This window comes from Mesoplodon mirus (genome assembly GCF_964341445.2).
Source record: "Mesoplodon mirus genome assembly, chromosome: 1".
Taxonomy (NCBI): Eukaryota; Metazoa; Chordata; class Mammalia; order Artiodactyla; family Ziphiidae; genus Mesoplodon; species Mesoplodon mirus.
The window spans coordinates 70944974-70967066 of NC_138976.1; the positions used below are offsets into that span (position 1 = coordinate 70944974).

At 34.1% G+C, this 22093-nt stretch overlaps 1 protein-coding gene across 7 annotated transcripts in view; it reads right to left on the reverse strand.

The window, feature by feature from the left end:
* RIC1 (RIC1 homolog, RAB6A GEF complex partner 1) overlaps positions 1-22093 on the reverse strand; it is a 141917-nt gene that overhangs the window by 57752 nt on the left and 62072 nt on the right. For 5 of the 7 annotated variants that reach the window (XR_014293519.1, XM_082615391.1, XM_082615390.1 and 2 more), the window contains exons 3-4: positions 20423-20502; positions 167-274 (exon numbers count right to left, since the gene is read on the reverse strand). Coding sequence is in view for 6 of the 7 variants with exons in the window: in XM_082615391.1 (XP_082471517.1) it covers positions 167-274; positions 20423-20502 (188 nt within the window). In the remaining variant the exon portion in view is untranslated. Of the gene's footprint in view, positions 1-166; positions 275-4110; positions 4215-4403; positions 4505-20422; positions 20503-22093 lie in introns of those variants that run through there. The other 2 variants (XM_082615394.1, XM_082615393.1) reach the window with 2 other exon arrangements.

Sequence of the window (22093 nt, forward strand, 5' to 3'; positions counted from 1 at the left end):
GCCCAAACTTTACATTTTTTATAAGGGCTAATCAAGAATTTTTAGGACTAAAAAAAATGATCCTCAATGAAAAGAAATAAAATCAACTTTCTTACTGCTCATGCGATTAACAAACTACACTGTATATTGTCATCACAAAATGCTAAATTTAACCAAAGTACTGTACCTCATGATGGGTGCTTGCAAATCCAATATTTTCCTCATCTCTAAATTTAATGCTGGAGCACACTGTTCTTCCTTAAAATGGGGTGTCCCCTTCACTTGTGGACTTCCTCTAAAAAAAAAAGCAAATACGCAGGATTAAAGAGAAAGATACTGAATTCTCCTCCACTCTGTGACTAACAGCCAATCAAATAAAGTAACACAATCAAACGTAAAAATCAGGTGTTCATCCTTTAGGTTCTCAAATGAAAAACATACTTAAATTCCACTATAGCAGACATATCTATCAATTAGAAATAAATGTGTCTGACCAGTGTAACTTATATTTGGGGGAGTGGGAATGGAGGGAGAAGAGGGAGAAGAGCAAAGAATCTTCGGGAAAAAAACAGTAAAGACAGAAGTTAATTCTCAAGGGAACCAACAGACATTTAAAATGACTGACAGCCCTTTCTGAGTTGAGCAACTACGAAACTTATATATCATTCTATTATACAGTGCATGTCTGAAGTGATCCAAATCGTCACCTCATCTTCCCTTGCTCCACACCTCATTCTTAATTCCTATCCTTTAGGTATGTATCAGACTTAAGGTCAGATTCAGGGATGCAATTAGGAGATGTTTTACATTAAGTGGCAAAATGGGTAAATTCAAAAACTCCTTGGCACTAAATGGCTATACTAGAGTGGCTAGGTCAATGCCAACATAATTGAGCTGTCACATACAAGCCCTCAAAAGGACTATAAAGCTGTTTTGGAATCTTTATATCCATAGGGCATTGGACCATTCTTTCTCAATGCCTGTGCTAGAATTTAACAGCTATCTGTCTCTTATCTTACTATCAGCTATCACTTACTCTAGGCAACAATTAGCCTGCCTACATCATCTTTCCTTCTCATCACCTACAATCCTAGAAACCAATTTGCCAATACTATTAAAACTAAGTGCAAAGAATCTAACAAGTTAAGGTTCCTAGCTTTGTGAAAATTATTTGGATGCTCAGAAAATTATTTAGATGCTTACTTATTAGTTTTAGATTACTTTCCATACAGAAACCTGGTGGTGCTTTATTACTATCCTGCTCTGCTACTTCCATGACCTGGAATATTTGATTCCTTCTACGTGTCTGAATGGCTAAATTGGCTAATGTTTAACCAAACATGTTCATGTTCAATTAGTATGTTTGATATGACAACCCTTAAAAGGACACCATGAGTTATTAGTTTACAGGAGTCATATCTGAATTGCTAACCACACAAAACACTGTGATGAATTTTCTGAGATGTTCTCCATGTACATCTAGTTTTAAAATTATTCAAAGTAATACATACACATAAATAGTCAAACAGTGCTAGAAGGCTTATGACAAACAAAAATAACTACTGAAGTAGTCTTCTTTCAGTGAGGAGGCAACCAGCTTGAATTCTTTGAGCTGTTATCTTCTTCTATTTACCTGCGTATTTTTTAAACCATGTGTTTACACTGCTTTAACATCATTAATTTTAGACATTAACTTTTTATTCTCATTTACCCATTTTTTCCCATCCTCCCAACATAATTATACCAAACTGTTTTCATTATGATGATTACATAAATATTTTTCACTTCTGGGTCAAGTAGTGTTCAGTAATCTTTCCTTAAATAACTTGATAATTTTCCACATGCTTTCATTTGCTTGGTTTTCTTTAAACTTATACCTAAGTCATCTCATACTCCTTAATAGCTCTGACAAAACAATTCTCAATATAGTCTTCTATGTGGTCAAACCTGCTACATAGTTTATCATTTCCATTTCCCCTCTGCCCTTGGAGGCATCCCTCTTTATGCCCAATGCCCTACTAAGTCTAATGCACAGCTATCAACATGATATTTACTTTGTCATCATCCTTATGATTTCTTTGCTTCTTTCCTAAGTTGAACCCTTTATTTTATAGGTCCTGTATCTTCCTCGGTTCACATATTCTTGGGGCTTCCTAGAAAGATGCATGAGAAGTAAACTTCGAACTCTCAAGTCTGAAATGTCTCTATTTTATTATGACACTTGAATGAATGTTTGTTCCTTCAAAAAAGACTACGATAAAGTTGTCTGAAAAGACATTTCTTCTGCCACTGTTCTATATCCTGGGAGGGTCTGTCAAATGTTTCTTTTAATGCTTTCATTGAATTTTTAATTTCTGCTATCATACTTTTCATTCCAGGAACTTTCTCAAACCCACCTCCCCTTTTTTCTTATAGCACCAATTTTTTTAAAATTAGGCAATACCTGTTTAAGGTGGTTAATTTTCATTTCCCCAAAGTGTTTTTGTTCCCTGTATTGCCTATTTCCTCTGAGTTTCCTTTTTTCTGTTGGGTGTCTCTATTTTACGTTAGAAACTTTCCTAAGATGGATAACATCTTTCTTCATGTTCAAGAGGTTAATGAGAAAAAACTAATTATAAGCTCTATGTGTTCAAGTTGGGTTGTCAACTGGTGGACCTCAGGGGAGGCATTTTTGTTTGAGGTCTTCCAATATGAGAGGCTGTTGGGTCATTCATCTGGAGTGATTTAATTTCCCTAGGAAGAATCCCTCAATCAAGTACAGAAGCCGGAAGTCTGGAGCCAAGCAGGGGAAGAAAGCTTGACATCTTATTGTTCAGTACAACTTTCACTTAGTCCCCATCTTTAGTTTAGCATCTCATCCTTGCCCTACTCTGTGTCTGGAATCCCTCTGGTTTAATCAGACATCCTGTCTCCTGTGAGGTGAGAACATAGAAATCCTATTCCTTATTCAGATTTTTGAAACAATCCCCATCCTGTCTCCTGTGAGGTGAGAACATAGAAATCCTATTCCTTATTCAGATTTTTGAAACAATCCCCATTTATGGCCCCTGGTTCACTCCTATATTCTGTGGTACTAGTGCCTGAGCCATTCTAGGGTTTTGCAGATCAAACAAGTTGCTTTTCATCAATATCATATATGTAACCTTAGGCTCTCAGGTTTGATATTCTTCCTAAGTCATCTATTTTTTCTCATCCAATTTTTAGGTCATGGGTTAGAGATACCTCCAGCTCTCATTAAAGATGAAAACAGTATTTCAACTTTTTGTTCTGTTGGTGATTTTCAAGAAAAAGGTGGAAACCTCATTACCCATCTTGAAACTGGGAACTATTTTCCTTTATATAAATACTATCATTTATTAGAGCTCAAAGTATTGTAAGAATTTTATAGCAAATTTAAGTAAATCCTGACTTCTTAATGACTTCCATTATAAAATTAGGAGATAAACTTCACAGTATAATTTCCACCCCTTCCTCCAAACATACTAAAATGCAGTAAACTGTTAAAAATTACATTAACAAAAAAATCTAACTTTCTGATCAAAAATATTATTACTTATAGTTCAACAGTAATTTGAGAGGATTGCATCAGATTTTTGTAAGGGAGAGTATGAAGAGCACTGAATGCCAGGAAGAAAAAAAGCAATAAATTGAGCAGTTACCAAGTATGAGTGTACAAAACGTTCTGCACACATTATGTCAACTGATTGATTATAATCCTTTGAGTCAGGCGTTATTATCTGTATTTTTCCAGAAAAGAAACTGAAGCTTCAGTTTATTATTAAGAATTTTGTTTATGGTCACAGAGCTAGTAAGTGAAGGAGTTAAACTGAAAACTACTAGAGTTAAAGAGACTAATAATAACCTTTGTGTACATAAAGAAATATTACAGTGAATGCTAAAGAATGGATTGGTGATAGAGTGGGGAGGGAGCAGTCTGTAAATTAATTAGGAGACTGTTAATAAGAGTACACAAAGGCATCTACTAGCAGTGGCAGTAGAAATGTCTTTTCAGACAATTTTATCATAAGCTTTTATGAAGGGATATGATAAAAACATATTGAGAATTATAGTTCCCAGTCATTAACAGAGACTTCTCAGAGACAGACAGATACAATCACATTGTATGCATACCTGGTTGTCATTCAAGCTACTGAAACATAATATATTCTTCATTCTTGGGTACATAGAACTGTGCTTTCCTCACCACTTAAAATTAGGTATGGCCATGTGACTTACTTTGGCCTATAAAACACAAGGGGAAGTGACTTTTGTCATTTCTGGGCAGAGACTTTAAAGAGCCAACACTTGGTACACAATGCTCTGCTTTTATCCTCTACCGCAGGGACTTAGCCTATGCTGACTTAAACAGTACAGCTGTCCCTTGGTGTGTGCAGGGGATTGTTTTCAGGACCCACCATGCATACCAAAATCCGCTGATGATCAAGTCCCACAATCAGTCCTCTTTATCTGTGGTTCTGCATTCACAGATTCTACCAACTGTGCATCATGTTGTACTATTTGTGTTTACTAAAAAAAAAAAAAAGTGCATAAGGGGAGCTGCACAGTTCAAACCCATGTTGTTCAAGGGTCAACTGTATACCACATCAAATAATTGGGAGTTGTTAGACTGTGGTTCAGTAAAACCCAACAAATTAATAGTTTGTGATTATTATTCATGAGTGATTTTATTAACTATGTAGTCTGAGGAGCAGGAAGAAAAAAGAATGAAGAAAAATGAACACAGCTTAAGAGACTGTGGGATACCACCATACATACCAACATAAATATAATGGGAGTCCCAAAGGCAAGGTAAGAGGAAGAGGCAGGAAGAATATTTGAAGAAATAATGGTTGAAAATGTCCCAAATCTAATAGAAACATGAATCTAACCATCCAAGAAGCTTAGCAAACTCCCAAGAAGGATAAATTCAAAAAGATCCATACCAAGATACATCGTATTCAAACTACTGAAAGACAAAGAGAACCTTGAAAGCAACAAGAGAAGTGACTCATCATATACAAGGGATCCTCAATAACATTAGCAGCCAATTTCTCATCAGAAACCGTGGAGGACAGGGGCAGTGGGATGACAATGCAAATGCTGGAAGACAAAAAAAAAGTTAACTAAGAATTCTTTAACTAGAAAAACTATCCTTCAAAAATAAAGGAGAAATTAAGAGATTTTCAGATAAACAAAAGTTGAGGGATTTTGTCACAAGCAGATCTGAACTACAAGAAACACTAAAGGGAGTCCTTCAGGTTGAAATGAGAGAACACTAAACAGTAATCAAGAGCCATATGAAAAAAATAAAGAACACCAGTAAAGGTAACTACATAGGTGAATATAAAGCCACCAATATTGTATTTTTGATTTGGAAATCCACCTTTTTAACTATATGATTTAAAAGACTAATGAATGAAAAGATAATTCTAAATCTACATTATGGGCACACAATGTATAATGATGTAATGTGTGACAATAAGAACATAAAAGGGGAAGGATGAAGATGTAGAGGAATATAGTTTCGTTACTGAAACCAAGTTGTTATTAATCCAATCTAGGTTGTTCTAAGTGTAAGATGCTACATAATCCCAAGATAACCACTAAAGAAACCTGAAATATACAGAGAAAAGGAAATGAAAAAGGAATCAAAATTAAACACAAAAGAAGACAGTAATGAAGGAACTGAGGAACAAAAAAGATACGACACACAGAGAGCAAATAGCAAAATGGCAGAAGTTCTTCCTTATCAGCAATTATTTTAAATGTAAATGGATTAAACACTTCAATTAAAAGACACATTGTCAGAATAGATTTAAAAAACATATGATTCCATTTCTAAGTTTTCTATAAGAAACTCAGTTTAGATCAAAAGAAACAAATAAGTTGAAAGTGAAAGGATGAAAAAAGATACTCCATGCAAATTGTATAACTAAGAGTTTAGTGGTTACAGTAATATTTGACAAAATACTTTAAATCAAAAATTGTTACAAGAGATAAAGGACATTATATATTGATGAAAGTGTCAATCCAGCAAGAAGATATAACAATTATAAACAGATAACACATGTAACAACAGAGTCCCAAAACACATGAAGCAAATACTGAAGCAACTGAAGGGAGAAATAGTTCTAAAGTAACGACTAGACAATAGTTCTAAAGTAACGAATGGACAATACCCCACTTTCAATAATGCATAGAACAACTAGACAGAAGATTAGTAAGGAAACAGAGAATCTGAACATTATAAACCACTCAGACCTAAGATGTATACCAAACTCTACCCAGTAACAGCAGAATACACATTCTTTCGCAAATGTACATGAAACATTCTCTAGGATAGAACATGTTAGGCCACCAAAATGCCTCAATAAATTTAAAAAGATTGAAATTATCTTCTCTGACCACAATGAAATGAAACTAGATAGCAATAACAGAAGGAAAACTAGAAAATTCACAAATATGTGGAAATTAAATAACACCTCTGAGACAGCCAATAGGTCAAAGAAAAGACCAAAAGGAAAATTAGAAAATACTTTGAGACTAATGAAAATGAAAACAAAACAGCATAGGAGGCAGTGAATGCAGTGATCAGAGGAAAATTTACAGCTAAAATGCTTGCACCAAAAAAGAAGAAAAATCTCAAATCCATAACCTAACTTTCACCTTAAAAGGATCTAGAAAAAGAGCAAACTTAACTCAAAACTAGCAGAAGGAAGCATATAAAGACTGGAGTGGATATGAACAAAAAACAGAGAATGGGAAAACAATAGAGAAAATCAAGCAAAGCAAAGGTAGTTCTTTGAAAACATCAACAAAATTGAAAAACCTAAGGAAAAAAGAAAGGAAGACTCAACTCACTAAAATCAGAAATGAAAGAGGGGACATTACTACTGACCTTAGAGAAATAAATGGGTTATAAGAGAATCCATGTATTTAGTGAACTTGAATTTCCTTCTTTCCTGAACACACACAAATTGTCTTAAATATCCAGTGGAAGCAGATTATGTTTAATAATTCAAAAGGCAACCTAGACAACAACTGCAACTTACTAAGAACGTACTAACTCATTGTTCTCATTTTATAGATGCACAAAAACATAGAAAGTAACTGAACAAGCAGCTTTTCCAAAGTTATTGCCTATAAAAAGTAGAGCCCAGACTGAAACCCATGTGGCTCTAATTTCAAATGCCATTCTCTTCTCCACATCTCTAAACTGCTATATGTTTATCAGAGGTAGTAATATTAAGTCCAATATCATAAGAAAGTAGGGAAAATGAAATTAAGCCAGTTTAAGAGTTTTGTTTTACTGATGTATTTTTCATGAATTAAAAGCAGTTTCCAGGCTTCCCTGGTGGTGCCAGTGGTTAAGAATCCACCTGCCAAAACAGGGGGCACGGGTTCAAGCCCTGGTCCGGGAAGATCCCGTATGCTGCAGAGCAACTAAGCCTGTGTGCCACAACTACTGAGCATGTGCTCTAGAGCCCGAGAGCCACGACTACTGAGCCCGCATGCCACGACTACTGAAGCCCGCGTGCCTAGAGCCCGTGCTCCGCAACAAGAGAAGACACCAAAATGAGAAGCCCGTGCACTGCAACAAAGAGTAGCCCCCACTCGCCATTAACTAGAGAAAGCCACACACAGCAATGAAGACCCAACACAGCCAAAAATAAAAATAAATTTATTTTTAAAAACAGCAAAGTTTCCTAGCTTTCCATTCTAATGAATGCAATGCATTCATGTCAATGAACAGCCCCCAAAGGGCAATGAAAAATGAAATGAGGGGTAGCTCAACTACTAGTCAAACTTCCCATAGCCTTGAGGAGGGAGTAGTTTCCCACTAAATTGATAAAAATAAAAAGCAAACTACAGTACTCAAAAATGTATCATAAAAATTACAAAGAAGTCTTAAAAGAGAAAAAATTGCCTTTAATATATATGTCAAGTATGCTTTGGAGGGCTGAACAAGATGATACAGAAAACTGTCACTATGCAATTAAATTCAACAGGCATTGATTTCAACAAAGTCTAGTGTGCAAGAAATCTCAAATACTTTAAGTGCCAGCTAAAGAAAACAATAACATAGCAGATAATCTGATGGATTTGGTGGTGCTGGGGGTGGGGCGAGCAGTGCACGACACAGGGAAATGGGATAGGAATTTCAGAAGTATAGCTAACTATACAGTGTTTTTCCTAGCAACATAACTTACCCTAAGGCCTATCTTTCCTTCCAAGTATAGCTCAAATCTCCTTATCTACAAACCTTTCCCTGACAACTCAAGTATTTTCCCCTGAAATGCTATTACCACCTTTAGGGATGTTCATTCACTTGGCATTTGCCACTGCATATTGCCATTAATTTTAAATATGTCTCTCTTCATTAGCATCTTATACCTTTTCAGCAACAGAATAGCCAGTGCCTTACAAATGATAGTAAAGCATACAATAAGTGTTTGATGATGATGAAAAAAAATCTCATTCCAGATTTTCACATTTTTTTTCCAGTTTCTTGAGGTGTAATTGACATAGAACACTGTATGAGCTTAAGGTGCACAACAAAATGATTTGCAATATGTATACACTGTAAAATGATTACCACAATAAGATTAGTTAACATCCAACACCTCACAGTTACAATTTTTTTCCCCTTGTGATAAGAACTTTCAAGATCTACTCTCTTACAACTCAGGTTATCAAATTTTAAAATGATTCTGGAATGTATTAGGCTTGATCCAGGAAGTTCTGGCAATCCTAGGTGAATTCTGGACCAAAAGGCTTTGGTTCTCCGACCATAGTTCTGGAAAGGCTCAGGATGGTTTCTTTCATCAAACTCCATACCTCCTGTTTCATCATTTTCAGTCAACCTAATTGTTTACCAGAATATCAATAATGAAAGTATTTGGGCATGAAATAAAATGATGATATCTTGAATGTGCTAAAACATACTCAGAGAATAAAGACTGAAAATTGTTCAAGCTGACTGATGGACACATAGGTGGTCATCAGTCACGTTGTTACTATACTAACAGAAAACTGGTGCCAAATTAGCCCTCAAGAAACAAACAAACAAACAAAAAACTGGGCAAAATATATAAAACAACCATATTCAGACACTGCATAACAGGCAGCACAGGACTATAATCCTGAGTGAAGGGAGACAAACAAGGTTTTCTGATAGAAGTCACTTTCTAGACTACCATGTATGGTGGGAAGACACAAGCATAATATGGCAGTCTTGTTACGCTGAGGAGAAAAAGATTAAAGTTCAGGGAAGCAGAAGCAGCTATTTGTGGAACAGAGTACAAGAGAGGTGAGAGATACAGAGAAAGAGCTCTAGAAACCTAGAGCTTAAGGGATTCCCCTTAAGTCTTGCTGAATACTAAGCTATGCATATATATGGTGAAACCCCACAAGGTCAGCCAAAGAATAACTACCAGAGTTTTAAGCTGTACCGTTCATATAGGGCTAAGAGACATTCCAGTTCTAACCACATAAAAGAGACCTCATTAAAGACCCAGGACATTAGCAGAGAGCTCAGAAGGGCTAAGCTAGTCTACAGTAAAGGTTGAACCTACCCTAAAAATACATAAACAAGCTTCAAAAGGATCAAGAAGCTCTCCAACTTAACTGCCATCCAAAACGAACCTCAACATTCTTTAAAGCAAAAGAATGAAAATCAGACACTTGATATCTAATACAATGCCCATGATCCAACCTAAAATCACTAGACATGTGATATGCCCCAGCAACTCAACTCTTAGGTATTTATTTACTCAAAAGATATAAAGCTAACTGGAGAGTGAAATGAGACTGGAATCTGAAAAAGCAGACAAGGTTCACAATTTCACTTTTTACTTTTTATGTCTCTCATTATTTGTGTGCTTTTTAATACAATTTTTAAAGGTTACCCTCTATTTACAGTTGTTACAAAATACTAGATACATCCCCTGTTGTTGTACAACATATCCTTGCAGCCTATCTTACACTCAATAGTTTGTACTACTACTCTCTCACCCCTGTATTGCCTCTCCCCTCAGTGGTAACCACTAGCTTGTTCTCTGTATCTGTGAGTCTACTTCTCTTTTGTTATATTCACTCGTTTGTTGTATTTTTTAGATTCCACATAGAAGTGATACACAGTATTTGTCTTTCTCTGACTGGCTTATTTCACTTAGCATAATGCCCTCCAAGTCCATCCATGGTGCTGCAAATGGCAAAATTTCATTCCTTTTTATGGCTGAGTAGTATTCCATTGTATATATGTATATACACCAATTCTTCTTTATCCATTCATCTGTTGATAGACACTTAGGTTGCTTCCACATATTGACAATTGCAAATAATGCTGCTAGTAACACTGGGGTGCATGTATCTTTTCAAATTAGTGTTTTTAGTCTTTTTTTGACATATACCCAGGAGTAGAATTGCTAAGTCATATGGTAGTTCTATTTTTAGTCTTTTGACTAAAAATACGGTTTTCCAGTGACTGCACTGATTTACAGTCACACCAACAGTGCACGAGACTTCCCTTTTCTCCACATCCTTGACAAGACTTGTTATTCATGTTCTTTTTTTTATGATGGCCATTCTGACAGGCGTGAGGTGATATCTCACTGTGGTTCTGATTTGCATTTCCCTGATAATTAGCAATGTTGAGCCTCTTTACATGTGTCTGTTGACCATCTGCATTTCCTCTTCAGAAAAATGTCTATTCGGATCTTCTGCCCATTTTTTAATTGGGTTGTTTGTTTTTTTGATGTTGAGTTATATGAACTGTTAATGTATGTTGAATATTAATCCCTTATCGGTCATGTTGTTTGCAAATATTTTCTCCCATTCAGTAGGTTGTCTTTTTGTTTTGTCAATGGTTTCCCTTGCTGTGCAGAAAGCTTTTATTATTTTTTTTAACATCTTTATTGGAGTATAATTGCTTTACAATGGTGTGTTAGTTTCTGCTTTATAACAAATGAATCAGATATACATATACATATATCCCCATATCTCCTCCCCCTCTTGCATCTGCCTCCCACCCTCCCTATCCCACCCGTTTAGGTGGTCATAAAGCACTGTGCTGATCTCCCTGTGCTATGTGGCTGCTTCCCACTAGCTATCTATTTTACATTTGGTAGTATATATATGTCCATGCCACTCTCTCACTTCGTCCCAGCTTACCCTTCTCCCTCCCCATGTCCTCAAGTCCATTCTTTACATCTGCGTCTTTATTCCTGCATCTTGCTGTGCAAAAGCTTTTGGGTTTAATTAGGTCCCATTTGTTTATTTTTGCTTTTGTTTCCTTTGCTTTAGGGGACGGATTCAAAAAAATATTGCTGTGATTTATGTCAGAGTGTTCTGCCTAAGTTTTCCTCTAGGAGTTTTATAGTATACAGTCTTACATTAGGTCTTTGATCCATTTTGAGTTTATTTTTGTATATGGTGTTGGAGAATGTTCTAATTTCATTCTTTAACATGCAGCTGTCCAGCTTACCCAGCACCACTTACTGAAGAGAATGTCTTTTCTCCATTGTATATTCTTGCCTCCTTTGTCAGATTAATTGAGTATAAGTTTGTGGATTTATTTCTGGGCTCTCTATCCTGTTCCATTGATATATGTGTCTGTTTTTGTGCCAGTACCATACTGTTTTGATTACTGTAGCTTTGTAGTACAGTCTGAAGACAGGGAATGTGATTCTTCCTGCTTTGTTCTTCATTCTCTAGATTGTTTTAGATATTTGGAGTCTTCTGTGTTTCCATACAAATTTTAAAATTATTTGTTCTACTTTTGTGGAAAATGTCATTGGTATTCTGATAGGGATTGAACTGAACCTGTAGATTGCCTTGGGTAGTATGGTCATTTTAACAATATTGATTATTCCAATCCAAGAACATGGTATATCTTTCCATCTGAGTCATCTTCGATTTCTTTCATCAGTATCTTACAATTTTCTGAGTACAGGTCTTTTGCCTCCTTAGGTAGGTTTATTCCTAGGTATTTTATTCATTTTGATGTGATGGTAAATCAGACTGTTTCCTTAATTTATCTGATAGTTCATTGTTAGTGTATAGAAATGCAACAGATTTCTGTATATTACTTTTCTGTCCTGCAACCTTACCAAACTCACTGATGAGCTCTGGTAGTCTTCTGGTGGCATCTTTAGGATTTTCTACGTATAGTATCATATCACCTGCCAACAGTGACAGCTTTACTTCTTTTCCAATTTGGATTCCTTTTATTTCTTTTTCTTCTCTGACTGATGTGGCTAGGACTTCCAATACTATGTTGAATAAAAGTGGCAACTGTGGGTACCCTTGTCTTGTTCCTGGTCTTAGAGGAAATGCTTTCAGCTTTTTCACCACTGAGGATGATATTAGCTGTTGGTTTGTAATATAGGTCCCAAATCAATAAAATCAGGAATGAAAAAGGAGAAGTTACAACCAACACCACAGAAATACAAAGGATAATAAGAGACTACTACAAACAACTATATGCCAATAAAATGGACAACCTAGAAAAAATGGCCAAATCCTTAGAAAGGTATAATCACTCAAGACTGAACCAAGAAGAAATAGAAAATATGAACAGACCAATCACCAGTACTGAAACTGAATCAGTAATTTTAAAACTCCCCAAAAATGAAATTCCAGGACCAGATGGCTTCACAGGTGAATTCTATCAAACATTTAGAGAAGAGTTAACACCTATCCTTCTGAAACTATTCCAAAAAATTGCAGAGGAAGGAACACTTCCAAACTCACTCTATGAGGCCACCAACGCCCTGATACCAAAACCAGACAAAGATATCACACAAAAGGAAAATTACAGGCCAATATCACTGATGAACACAGATGCAAAAATACTCAACAAAATACTAGCAAACCAAATCCAACAATACATTAAAAGGATCATACAACATGATCAAGTGGGATTTATTCCACAGATGCAAGGATTTTTCAATATCCACAAATCAATCAATGTGATACATCACATTAACAAACTGAAGAATAAAAACCACAGATCATGTCAATAGATGCAGAAAAAGCTTTTGATAAAATTCAACATCCATTTATAATAAAAACTCTCCAGAAAGCAGGCACAGCAGGAACATACCTCAACATAGTACTTGTTTGTTTTTATAAGAATATATTCATGGACTACCAGTGTAAATTTTTTTAAAGTGCCATGGGATCATACATGAGGGATCAGCTATTTCTTAGGTACAAGGTAAGATAGGAGAGTTGAGGTCAAAAGCTTTATAAATACTTGACCTGAGCTTGAAAACCAAGTGAGATAGCTTTCTTACATAAAAAAGATAGTGGTGAAGGCATACCAAGTAAAGCAAATAGCAAATGAACAGAATTAAAATACATAGGAAGTGTGGGTTCAGTGTGCTAGAGATAGGGGAAAAGTAGGTTCTAAATGCCAAGCCAGATCTCTTGGACTTTATTTTGTGGGGACTGGAGAGCAACATAAGTTTATGACATAAGGAATTAATACCCTGAATATATAGAGAACTCCTAAAACTCAACAGCAAAAACCCAAAACAACCTGATTCAAAAAGGGGCAGGACTCAAAACAGACATTTCTCCAATGATATACAATCGGCCAATAAGCACATTAGAAGAGTACCTAACATCACTATCATTAGGGAAATGAAATCAAAACTAAAGTGAGATACCACCTCACATCTACAAGTTACTATAAAAATACATATATAACAATAAGTGTTGGCAAAAATGTAGAGAAATTAGAGACCTTGTGCACTAAGTACAGAAAATGGTACAGCCCTCGAGGATAATAGTTTGGCAGCTCCTCAAAAAATTAAAAATAGATACAGCAATTCTACTTTGGGGTATATACCCAAAGGAACTGAAATCAGGGTCTCAAAGAGACATTTGAATACCCATGTTCATAGCAGCATTATTCACAATAGAATGTGGTATATACATACAGTGGAATATTATTCAACCTTTAAAAGGAAGGGAAGTCTAACATATGCTACAAAATGAATGAAACTTGAGGACATTATGCTAAGTGAAATAAGTCAGTCACAAAAGATAAATATTGTATGGTTTCACTTATATGAAGTACAGATAAACCTTGAACAACCTGGGGGTTAGGGATGCAGACCCCCATGCACTCGAAAATCTGTGCATAACTTTACAGTTGGCCCTCCATATATGTGGCTCTGCATCCTTGGATTCAACCAACCAAGAATCCTGCAGTACATATTTACTGAAAAAAATCCATGTATAAGTGGACCTGCACAGTTCCAACCTGTGTTGTTAAAGGGCCAACTATATAACTATACTTTAAAACAGTTACGATGATAAATGTTACAATATGTGTATTTTACCACAATAAAAAATTTAGAAATAAAAAAATTTACCGATATGATCTTTCTGAAATAATATTCCAGGAAGTACTGATGTATAATGCTAGCATTTTTTGTATCTTTAGATCCAGGTGTTAATTATTTAGAACAAAGTTAATCCAGACTTTAAAAAAAAGTTTCTGAGACAAGAATCACATCATCAAGTCTCTGTTTTGAAGAATAAATCTGGTTATCAGTGCAAAGAATGGATTTTTGTATGGAGGAGAAAGAGACTAGAGGACAAGAATGAGTTAGTAAACAAGCTTTTCAATAGGCAAGGAGAGGCCATGAACACCCCTAATATGACAAGTGAGAGTAAAATACATACTAGCAAATTTTAAAGGCACTAGAGAGTTGTAATCAATCAATACAATTTTATTACCAAACAAAGAAGAGAAATGAAGAAATAAAGATTACAAGGTTTTCAACATCACACACTGTATAAAAGATCACGGTAATGGCAATAAATTTTAGAAAAGCAATAACATGTTTGGCTTGGTAGAGAGGAAATGAGTTAGGTTTAGACATGATGAGTTTGAGGCTGCCTAGAGACATCTAAATAGATTTGTTCCAGAAAGGTGGGCCAGAAGCTTAAGAAAGTGGTACTATATTACGGAAACGTCTGAACCTCATCCACATATACTGGATAATTAAAGCCAGTAAGAGCATGCAGAATACAAGAGAACACAGAACAAAATCCTAGGGAACAGTAAAGCATTATTTTAGGTACTATAGAGTAATTTAAGGTGTTGATTTAAACCTAATGACATCTTCATGAAGTGGATATTAACTCCATTCTTCAGATTTGTAAAATAAAACTCAAAAAAAGTAAGCAACATGATTAATCCTGAAAGCTAAGAAAAGCCACTGAAAAACTGTAGAAAAATGGCAAGTTAATTTTATGTTAGAAAAATTCACTTAGGGGAAAACCACAAAAGATGAATTAATAAGATATTACAATAATCCAGGAGAAAAATGACAAAACCCAAACTAAAGTAGTGTTGCTGAGAATTAGAAAGGGAGAGACATGAGGGATACAAGGTAGAATATACTGGACTTGATATAGACTGGCTATTGGAGTTATTAAGTGGTAAGAATAAATAAGCTCAAATGATGGTGCCATTTACAAAAAAAGAGAATAAACTGTAGGCTTTCCCAGGATTAGGTTATTTAAAAAGCAGAATGTAATTTTTCTTTTTATACTTAATAAAAAATTTCTCCCTTCTGACTTTTTCACTGTAAGTTATTAGATAAGACCTAGGATTTATTCACAGTAATTTCTTCTTATTAACTTTCTTACCTTCTAAATCTCACCAATCCAGAATGCTCCGGCCATGGGCGTATGTTTTGTTTCCTCATCTCACTGAGAACTTTTAAAACATCATCTTCTCAGTAAAGACCCTGACCACTCTATTTCAAGTTGTTTCCCCACTTCCTATTCCCTTTCCCTGCTTTATTTTTCTGCATAGAATGTATCACCTAATTTGTAATGTATTTTACTTATTTATCACCATCTATTACAAGAATGCAGGCTGTATGAGTAGAGTTTCTTGTTGTTGTTTTTCTTTTTTCTTTTTCCTCTGCTGCATCCCAGTATCTAAAGCAGTCCTGGAGCCTGACAAAATTTAATACTTAAATGGACGGATGGATGACAACAATTTTTCAGAAGAGTTTTCTGAAAGAGGTAGTACTCTTTATCACCAGGCCTTTTATATCATTTTTCTTAAAAAAAAAAAAAAAAAGCTTTTTATTTACATTATCACAAAATCAGACAGCTTTGAGTCTGATAAGAACAATGCATAGGGCTCTTTGAATCACGCAGATCTTTTAACAATTCTGTGATTCTTTGAATTCAGGTGCCAGTCTTAGAAGTGTGGCCAACAAGGAGTGGTTTTCACTGTCCAGAATTTATAGAATAACGTTGCTAATTAATCTTATTAGTAAATGCTCATGCAATTATAATGTAAGCTAATGGATACATAAAAGATGCAAAGTTGAACAGCTAAAGGTTACACATGTACTGTTACAGAATACATACATATTGAAATCAAACTACACATGCAACGTTTTGAGAAGATCAAAGGGAATCAAAAACGTTAGGATAACTAACGTACTTTGTCAAGTTCAAAAACTGAACTTAGACCAAGATATATTGTTAGAAATAGCTTTCTAAATCTATAGAAGCTTAAGGGGAAAAAAGCAGTTAAAGTTTATTCTCCAGAAAACTAACACTCAAAACTTACTAGCAAAAAGAAAAAAACAAATGTTGAGGGGAATCTTTCACATCTGTAAGTAATTCAAACATCTTTTATTCTCTTTGATGTAACTGAGTAAATGTTTACATCCCCTTCCTTGCAGGTTTCTCCTGCAAGAAGCTTTATTTTATTGAAGTATAATTGACTTACAATGTTATGCTAGTTTCAGGTGTACAGCAAAGTGATTCAGTTGTATATATAATATATATGTGTATATATATAATATGTTATTTTTCAGATTTTTTTCTCTTATAGGTTATTACAGCATATTGAGTATAGTTCCCAAGAAGCAGGATTTTTGAAAAGGCAAGTTGTATTGAAGTTAGAAATTGCTAACCTCAACTAATTATTCTCTTCTTGCTTCCCACCTAGCACTAATTCGTAACAGAAATACTGGCCTTGGGGAGGGAGTAGGACGTTTGAATTTTGATAGTTGTTTTGGAGTGATTTTTTTTCAGTGAAGAAGATAATATCTTCATCTTTAATAGTTGATAATTAAATATACTGAATTTTAGTACAGTAACTTTTCTTTTTAAAAGAACACTAACCTCAATAAGGCTGGTCTCAATAAGGTGGAAAAACAGAATAAGGAGAAAAAAATCTCTGCTCTCAAAGTAGTATACATAATGATGAAATGTTTGCTGAAATTATTTTCATTATGAGATTAGTATGATTTGCAGTTTCAAGATCTACCAAACTCATATTTAAACATAAACACATGAACATATTCTAAAGCTTAACACAAATTATTTCTGCTTTATCCCTGGCAGAGTTTCCTTCATTAATTGCACTGTAAGTTACAAGAAATGAAAGAAAAAGCCATCAAGACGACCTTCAATGGATAAGTCCACCCACTGGCCTGTGTAACCAATATGAAGGAATATTTTAATATAGAATGGAATTTATAAAGATGCAAAGGATGAAAGAAATGGAAAATTCATTAATCAAAGAATAAATGACCTAAATGACCTTCGAGGCATAAAGAGTCATTTAATATAAGACTGTAACCATTGCTGAAGCCTGACTCCCACCATCAACAGGAAGGATGTTGGAAACAACACTATGTGAAAACTCTGAAAGATTATGGGGGCATCCGACCTGTTCTAAGATGAAGCACTATGGGAAAAGAGGCAGTCTGAGGTTAAGATGCTGTCACATAATACAAGGAAGTTGAGATACTATAGAAAAACTCATGGGAGGAACTTATAAGATTTAGAGAAGAGAAGCAAGAGACCATAGCGTTTCTAAAACTGTGAAGAGGATGACTAACCACTGGCCTCAATTACGCTATCTCTATTCTTCAGGACTACTATAAACCACTCCAGATCATTTATCCATTTTTGGTTCCCTAACTCCCCAAATAAAACCCAAAGTAGTAGATGGCTAAATGCACACACAGGGTTGAAGCAGTGTAGTGTTGGTGGTTAATTTAAATACACAGATTTTGAAGCTACAACATTTATGTTTAGATCCTGACTGTGTCACTTACTAGTGTATGACTATGGGTGAGTTACTTAGCCGTCTCTGTGCTGCAGTTTGTATAGTTACTGTACATAACTACCTCAACAGGTTGCTACAGGGATTAGGTTAGTCTGAAAAAGTGCTTAGAACACAGTCTTGAATTGCATAAGTGTTTACAATGGCACAGATGATGATACACTCTCAAAACTAATTTTTTTTAATTTTTAAAAATTTTTATACAATTTTTAAAGGTTACTTTCCATTTACAGTTATTACAAAATATTGGCTATATTCCATATTGTATAATACATCCTTGAGCTTATCTTACACCCAATAAAAACTAATTTTTTTTTAAAAACTCTCCTCAAATCACGTTTTAAAAACCTAAACTCACATAACCCTCCAAACAACTGAAGAAGAAAATATTTTTATTCTCATTTTATAAACAGGTTCTACAGAAAAACTAAGAAACTTACTAGACTAAAAAACCGAACTAGAAAGTAGTCTAGCAAACAAATGCATAATAGGCTGATTCTAGTCTGCTCTGCGAAACTGTTTCCATATTAGAGATTTTGCTTGATTTTATGTAGCAGTTACTAGAAGTTAAACTCTGAAAAAAGTATATTATCAAGTTAAAAACAAAAAATATATATAATATATATAATTTATGTAATGTATAAAATCACTTTATATATATAATCACTTAAAACATTAGAAATAAAGTAAAAATTTGATGAGAGAAAAAAATATTAATAATAATAGCAGCTGTCCATTATTAATTTTTCCACAAGCTAGGCACTTATCTAAACATTTAATATGCATGGTCTCATTTAATCCTATAAAATAATTACTACTGTTATCTCATTCTACAGATGAGGAAACTCAGGTTTTTAGAGGTATTTTAACTTGATAGGAGACATACAGCTGAAAAGCAGCAGAACTGACATTCAGTTCCAGGTCTATCTGACACCAAAGCCTATATCCCCCCTTAATTTCTATTTATGCTACTCTAAGGCAATACACATTTTATTGAGCCCATATATTGAAACTCAAACTCTTCAACACAGTGGAAGAACATCCAAGTTTAAAAACAAAACGAAACAATAATGCTCTTTACTTAGTTCTTTAGCTTAACATATACAGTCAAACACAGCATAGCTCATGCATTGTTGGGACTACTACTTAGTTAAGCAGTATCCCCTGGAGTCTTAGAATTAAAAGGTAAGAAACTTTTAAAAACCTCTGGAAAACAAAAAGTGAGTCTCAAAATACTATTCCAAAACACTCTACATATATGTAAATCATGTTGGCAAATGGAAGAAAATTGTATTTTTCACTGTTTCAAGGGATGTTATTTCCCTCCCCTGCCCACCTATAATAGTATAAAAAATAAAGTTAAGTACAGGTGATTCTGTTTATTGCTTTTTATTTACAGGAGAGTGTCTAAATTGAGAATTAAAATGGAGATAGTTCCTCTCATGAGATTGCTTTTACCTATTTATCTTTTGAAATCTTTGTGTTTCTTAGCAATTTATATGATCCCTTCATATAAAAAATAGCCTTGGTCTTATTTACTGCAAAATTTTCCCCCCGTTTGTTATCTGCCCTTTTAATGTTGGTCTTTGTTTTTTTTCTGTTAATTTTCAGAAATTTAAACTTTCATATAATGTAATCTATTTCCCTTTAATTACTTATATAACTAATAACCTCTGTCTTCTATCATCTAGAAATGTGATAAATAATTCATTTATATTTTCATCCAGTTTTAATGGCTTGATCGTTTTTTTAAAAGGTGAAATACTTGAAAATTACATTACATGTTCTTTTATTTCAAAAGGTCTTTTAATAAAATGTTCTCTTATTTCAAAAGTAAGGCAAATAACAAAAAAGGAAAAAAAACAATGCAAAACATACAGAACAACACAGATTAAAGATCAAAAGTCCAAGTTCCCTCAAATTCTAATCAAGAGGTAACCCACTGTTTGGAGTACATATTTTTTCTATGCATATACTAAAATGTACAGGAAAAAGTACATATAGCTTACTGACACTTCACCTCTTCCCCTCATGATCTTAGCTCATACATCCCCAATAAAAACTAAAGGATGCTAGATCTGGAGTATTTTAATAGTAATTCTGAATGTCCACGAAGGGAGACAGTACATCCATCCAAGATTTTCAGACTTACTGAATTATAGAATTCTTTATTCAAGTGACAGCAGTTCAAAGACCTGGTAATCTTTAAAACAGTGTTTTGGAAATGCTGGCTTAGCACTTCAGACAACCCCAAACTGTAATGTTTTGTGAATACAAAGTATGCAAATCAAATATTTAAAAAATGAAAGACAACAAACTTACTTGGGATACACTGGTTCATAAAGGTACTTGTCCCCTCTTGTAGATGTTATATGAAAAAACAAGATGTAGCCATTTGCCGTCTGAAAGATAAATTTTATTTACCATGAATTAAAGGGTAAGGCTATGACTGTAATCTTAATTTTATATATTCTTACTTTGAAAACACTTCAAGAACCCCCTTTTGAAGAGCTATAGCTTAATTATGCAAATAAAAAATCACTTTGTTTCAATATAGTCCATCTTGTTTAAAGTAACTCATGAAAGGGATTTACGGATTTCAAAATATTTCATAGGTAATTGAAATCAATAGTTCATAACATGCTATAGACATTAATATTCTAAAATAACTTTATTATTCAATAATAGATGATTATTTTGCAAAATATACAGAACGTTTTAAACTCTGGAATAATATGGCAAATAATTTTTCTGAGTTTTTAAAGCAATTATGTCACTAAATAGTAATATCACTATTATGTAATATGAAATTCTTGACTCAAAGTTTATACAGTGTAACTTCAGAATAATATATTTTATACATTTCAAAATCAATCAATTAGCCTGTGATTTACTACAAAATATACCAAGACAGAAGAAAAAACAGAGCAAACCTCCAACTTAAAAAATTTGAACATCAGCTAATTTTTCTAAGTTAATAAAATGTTTTAAAAATATAAACTGTATTAAGTTAAATAAGTCAGAAAGAGAAAGACAAATACCATATGATATCACTTATATATGTAATCTAAAATATGACACAAACGAACTTATCTACAAAACAGAAACAGACTCACAGACATAGAGAACAGACTTGTGGTTGCCGGGGGATGGGGGGGTGGGGGGGGATGGATTGGGAGTTTGGGATTAGCAGATGCAAACATGTTGTGCATAGAATGGATGAACAACAAGGTCCTACTGTACAGCACAGGGAAATATAGTCAATATCCTGTGATAAACCAGAATGGAAAAGAATATTAAAAAACATATATATATGTATAACACTTTTCTGTACAGCAGAAATTAACACACATTGTAAATCAACTATATTTCAATTAAAATATATATATATAAATTATATTAAAACAAACAAACAGTGCCATCATATGATCATGGCACATATCTCACTTGTAAAGTTCAAACAACCATTTTACATTTATATAAATACAGAAAATACAATATTTAGCTTTTTCTAAACAAACATTTTCAGGCATTAACAGAGTGAAGTGGCAATGATTTACCCAAACTTCTTTATATTCACACTGAATTCTTATCATTTTAGAGGCAGGAGGCTTTTACCCAAAGTAGAACTAAAGAAACGGAAAAAATTATTCAAAGTTTCAAATTTCTTTCCAGTGCTGGTTTTCTGTTTTTCACATAAAGCAATGCTAGAGGAAATACTCAATTTCTTCAGCAAAGCCAGGTGTTTTGTTTCTAAGCTATAAACTTTAATATTTTAATGTATTCCAAAACTCTAATTCAACATATTGGGATACAAAAGAAAAAAGGTTAAAATGCTTCAGAAAAGATCATCATTCTAATTCCTCATGTGCAATTTTTTATTCTTCTAATGTGAAAACTATGGGATCAAAAAGAAAATGGATTCAAATCAAACCATACTGAAAGTTTCACAGACATCATGACCCCTATATAGATTAGTGACTCTTTAAAATG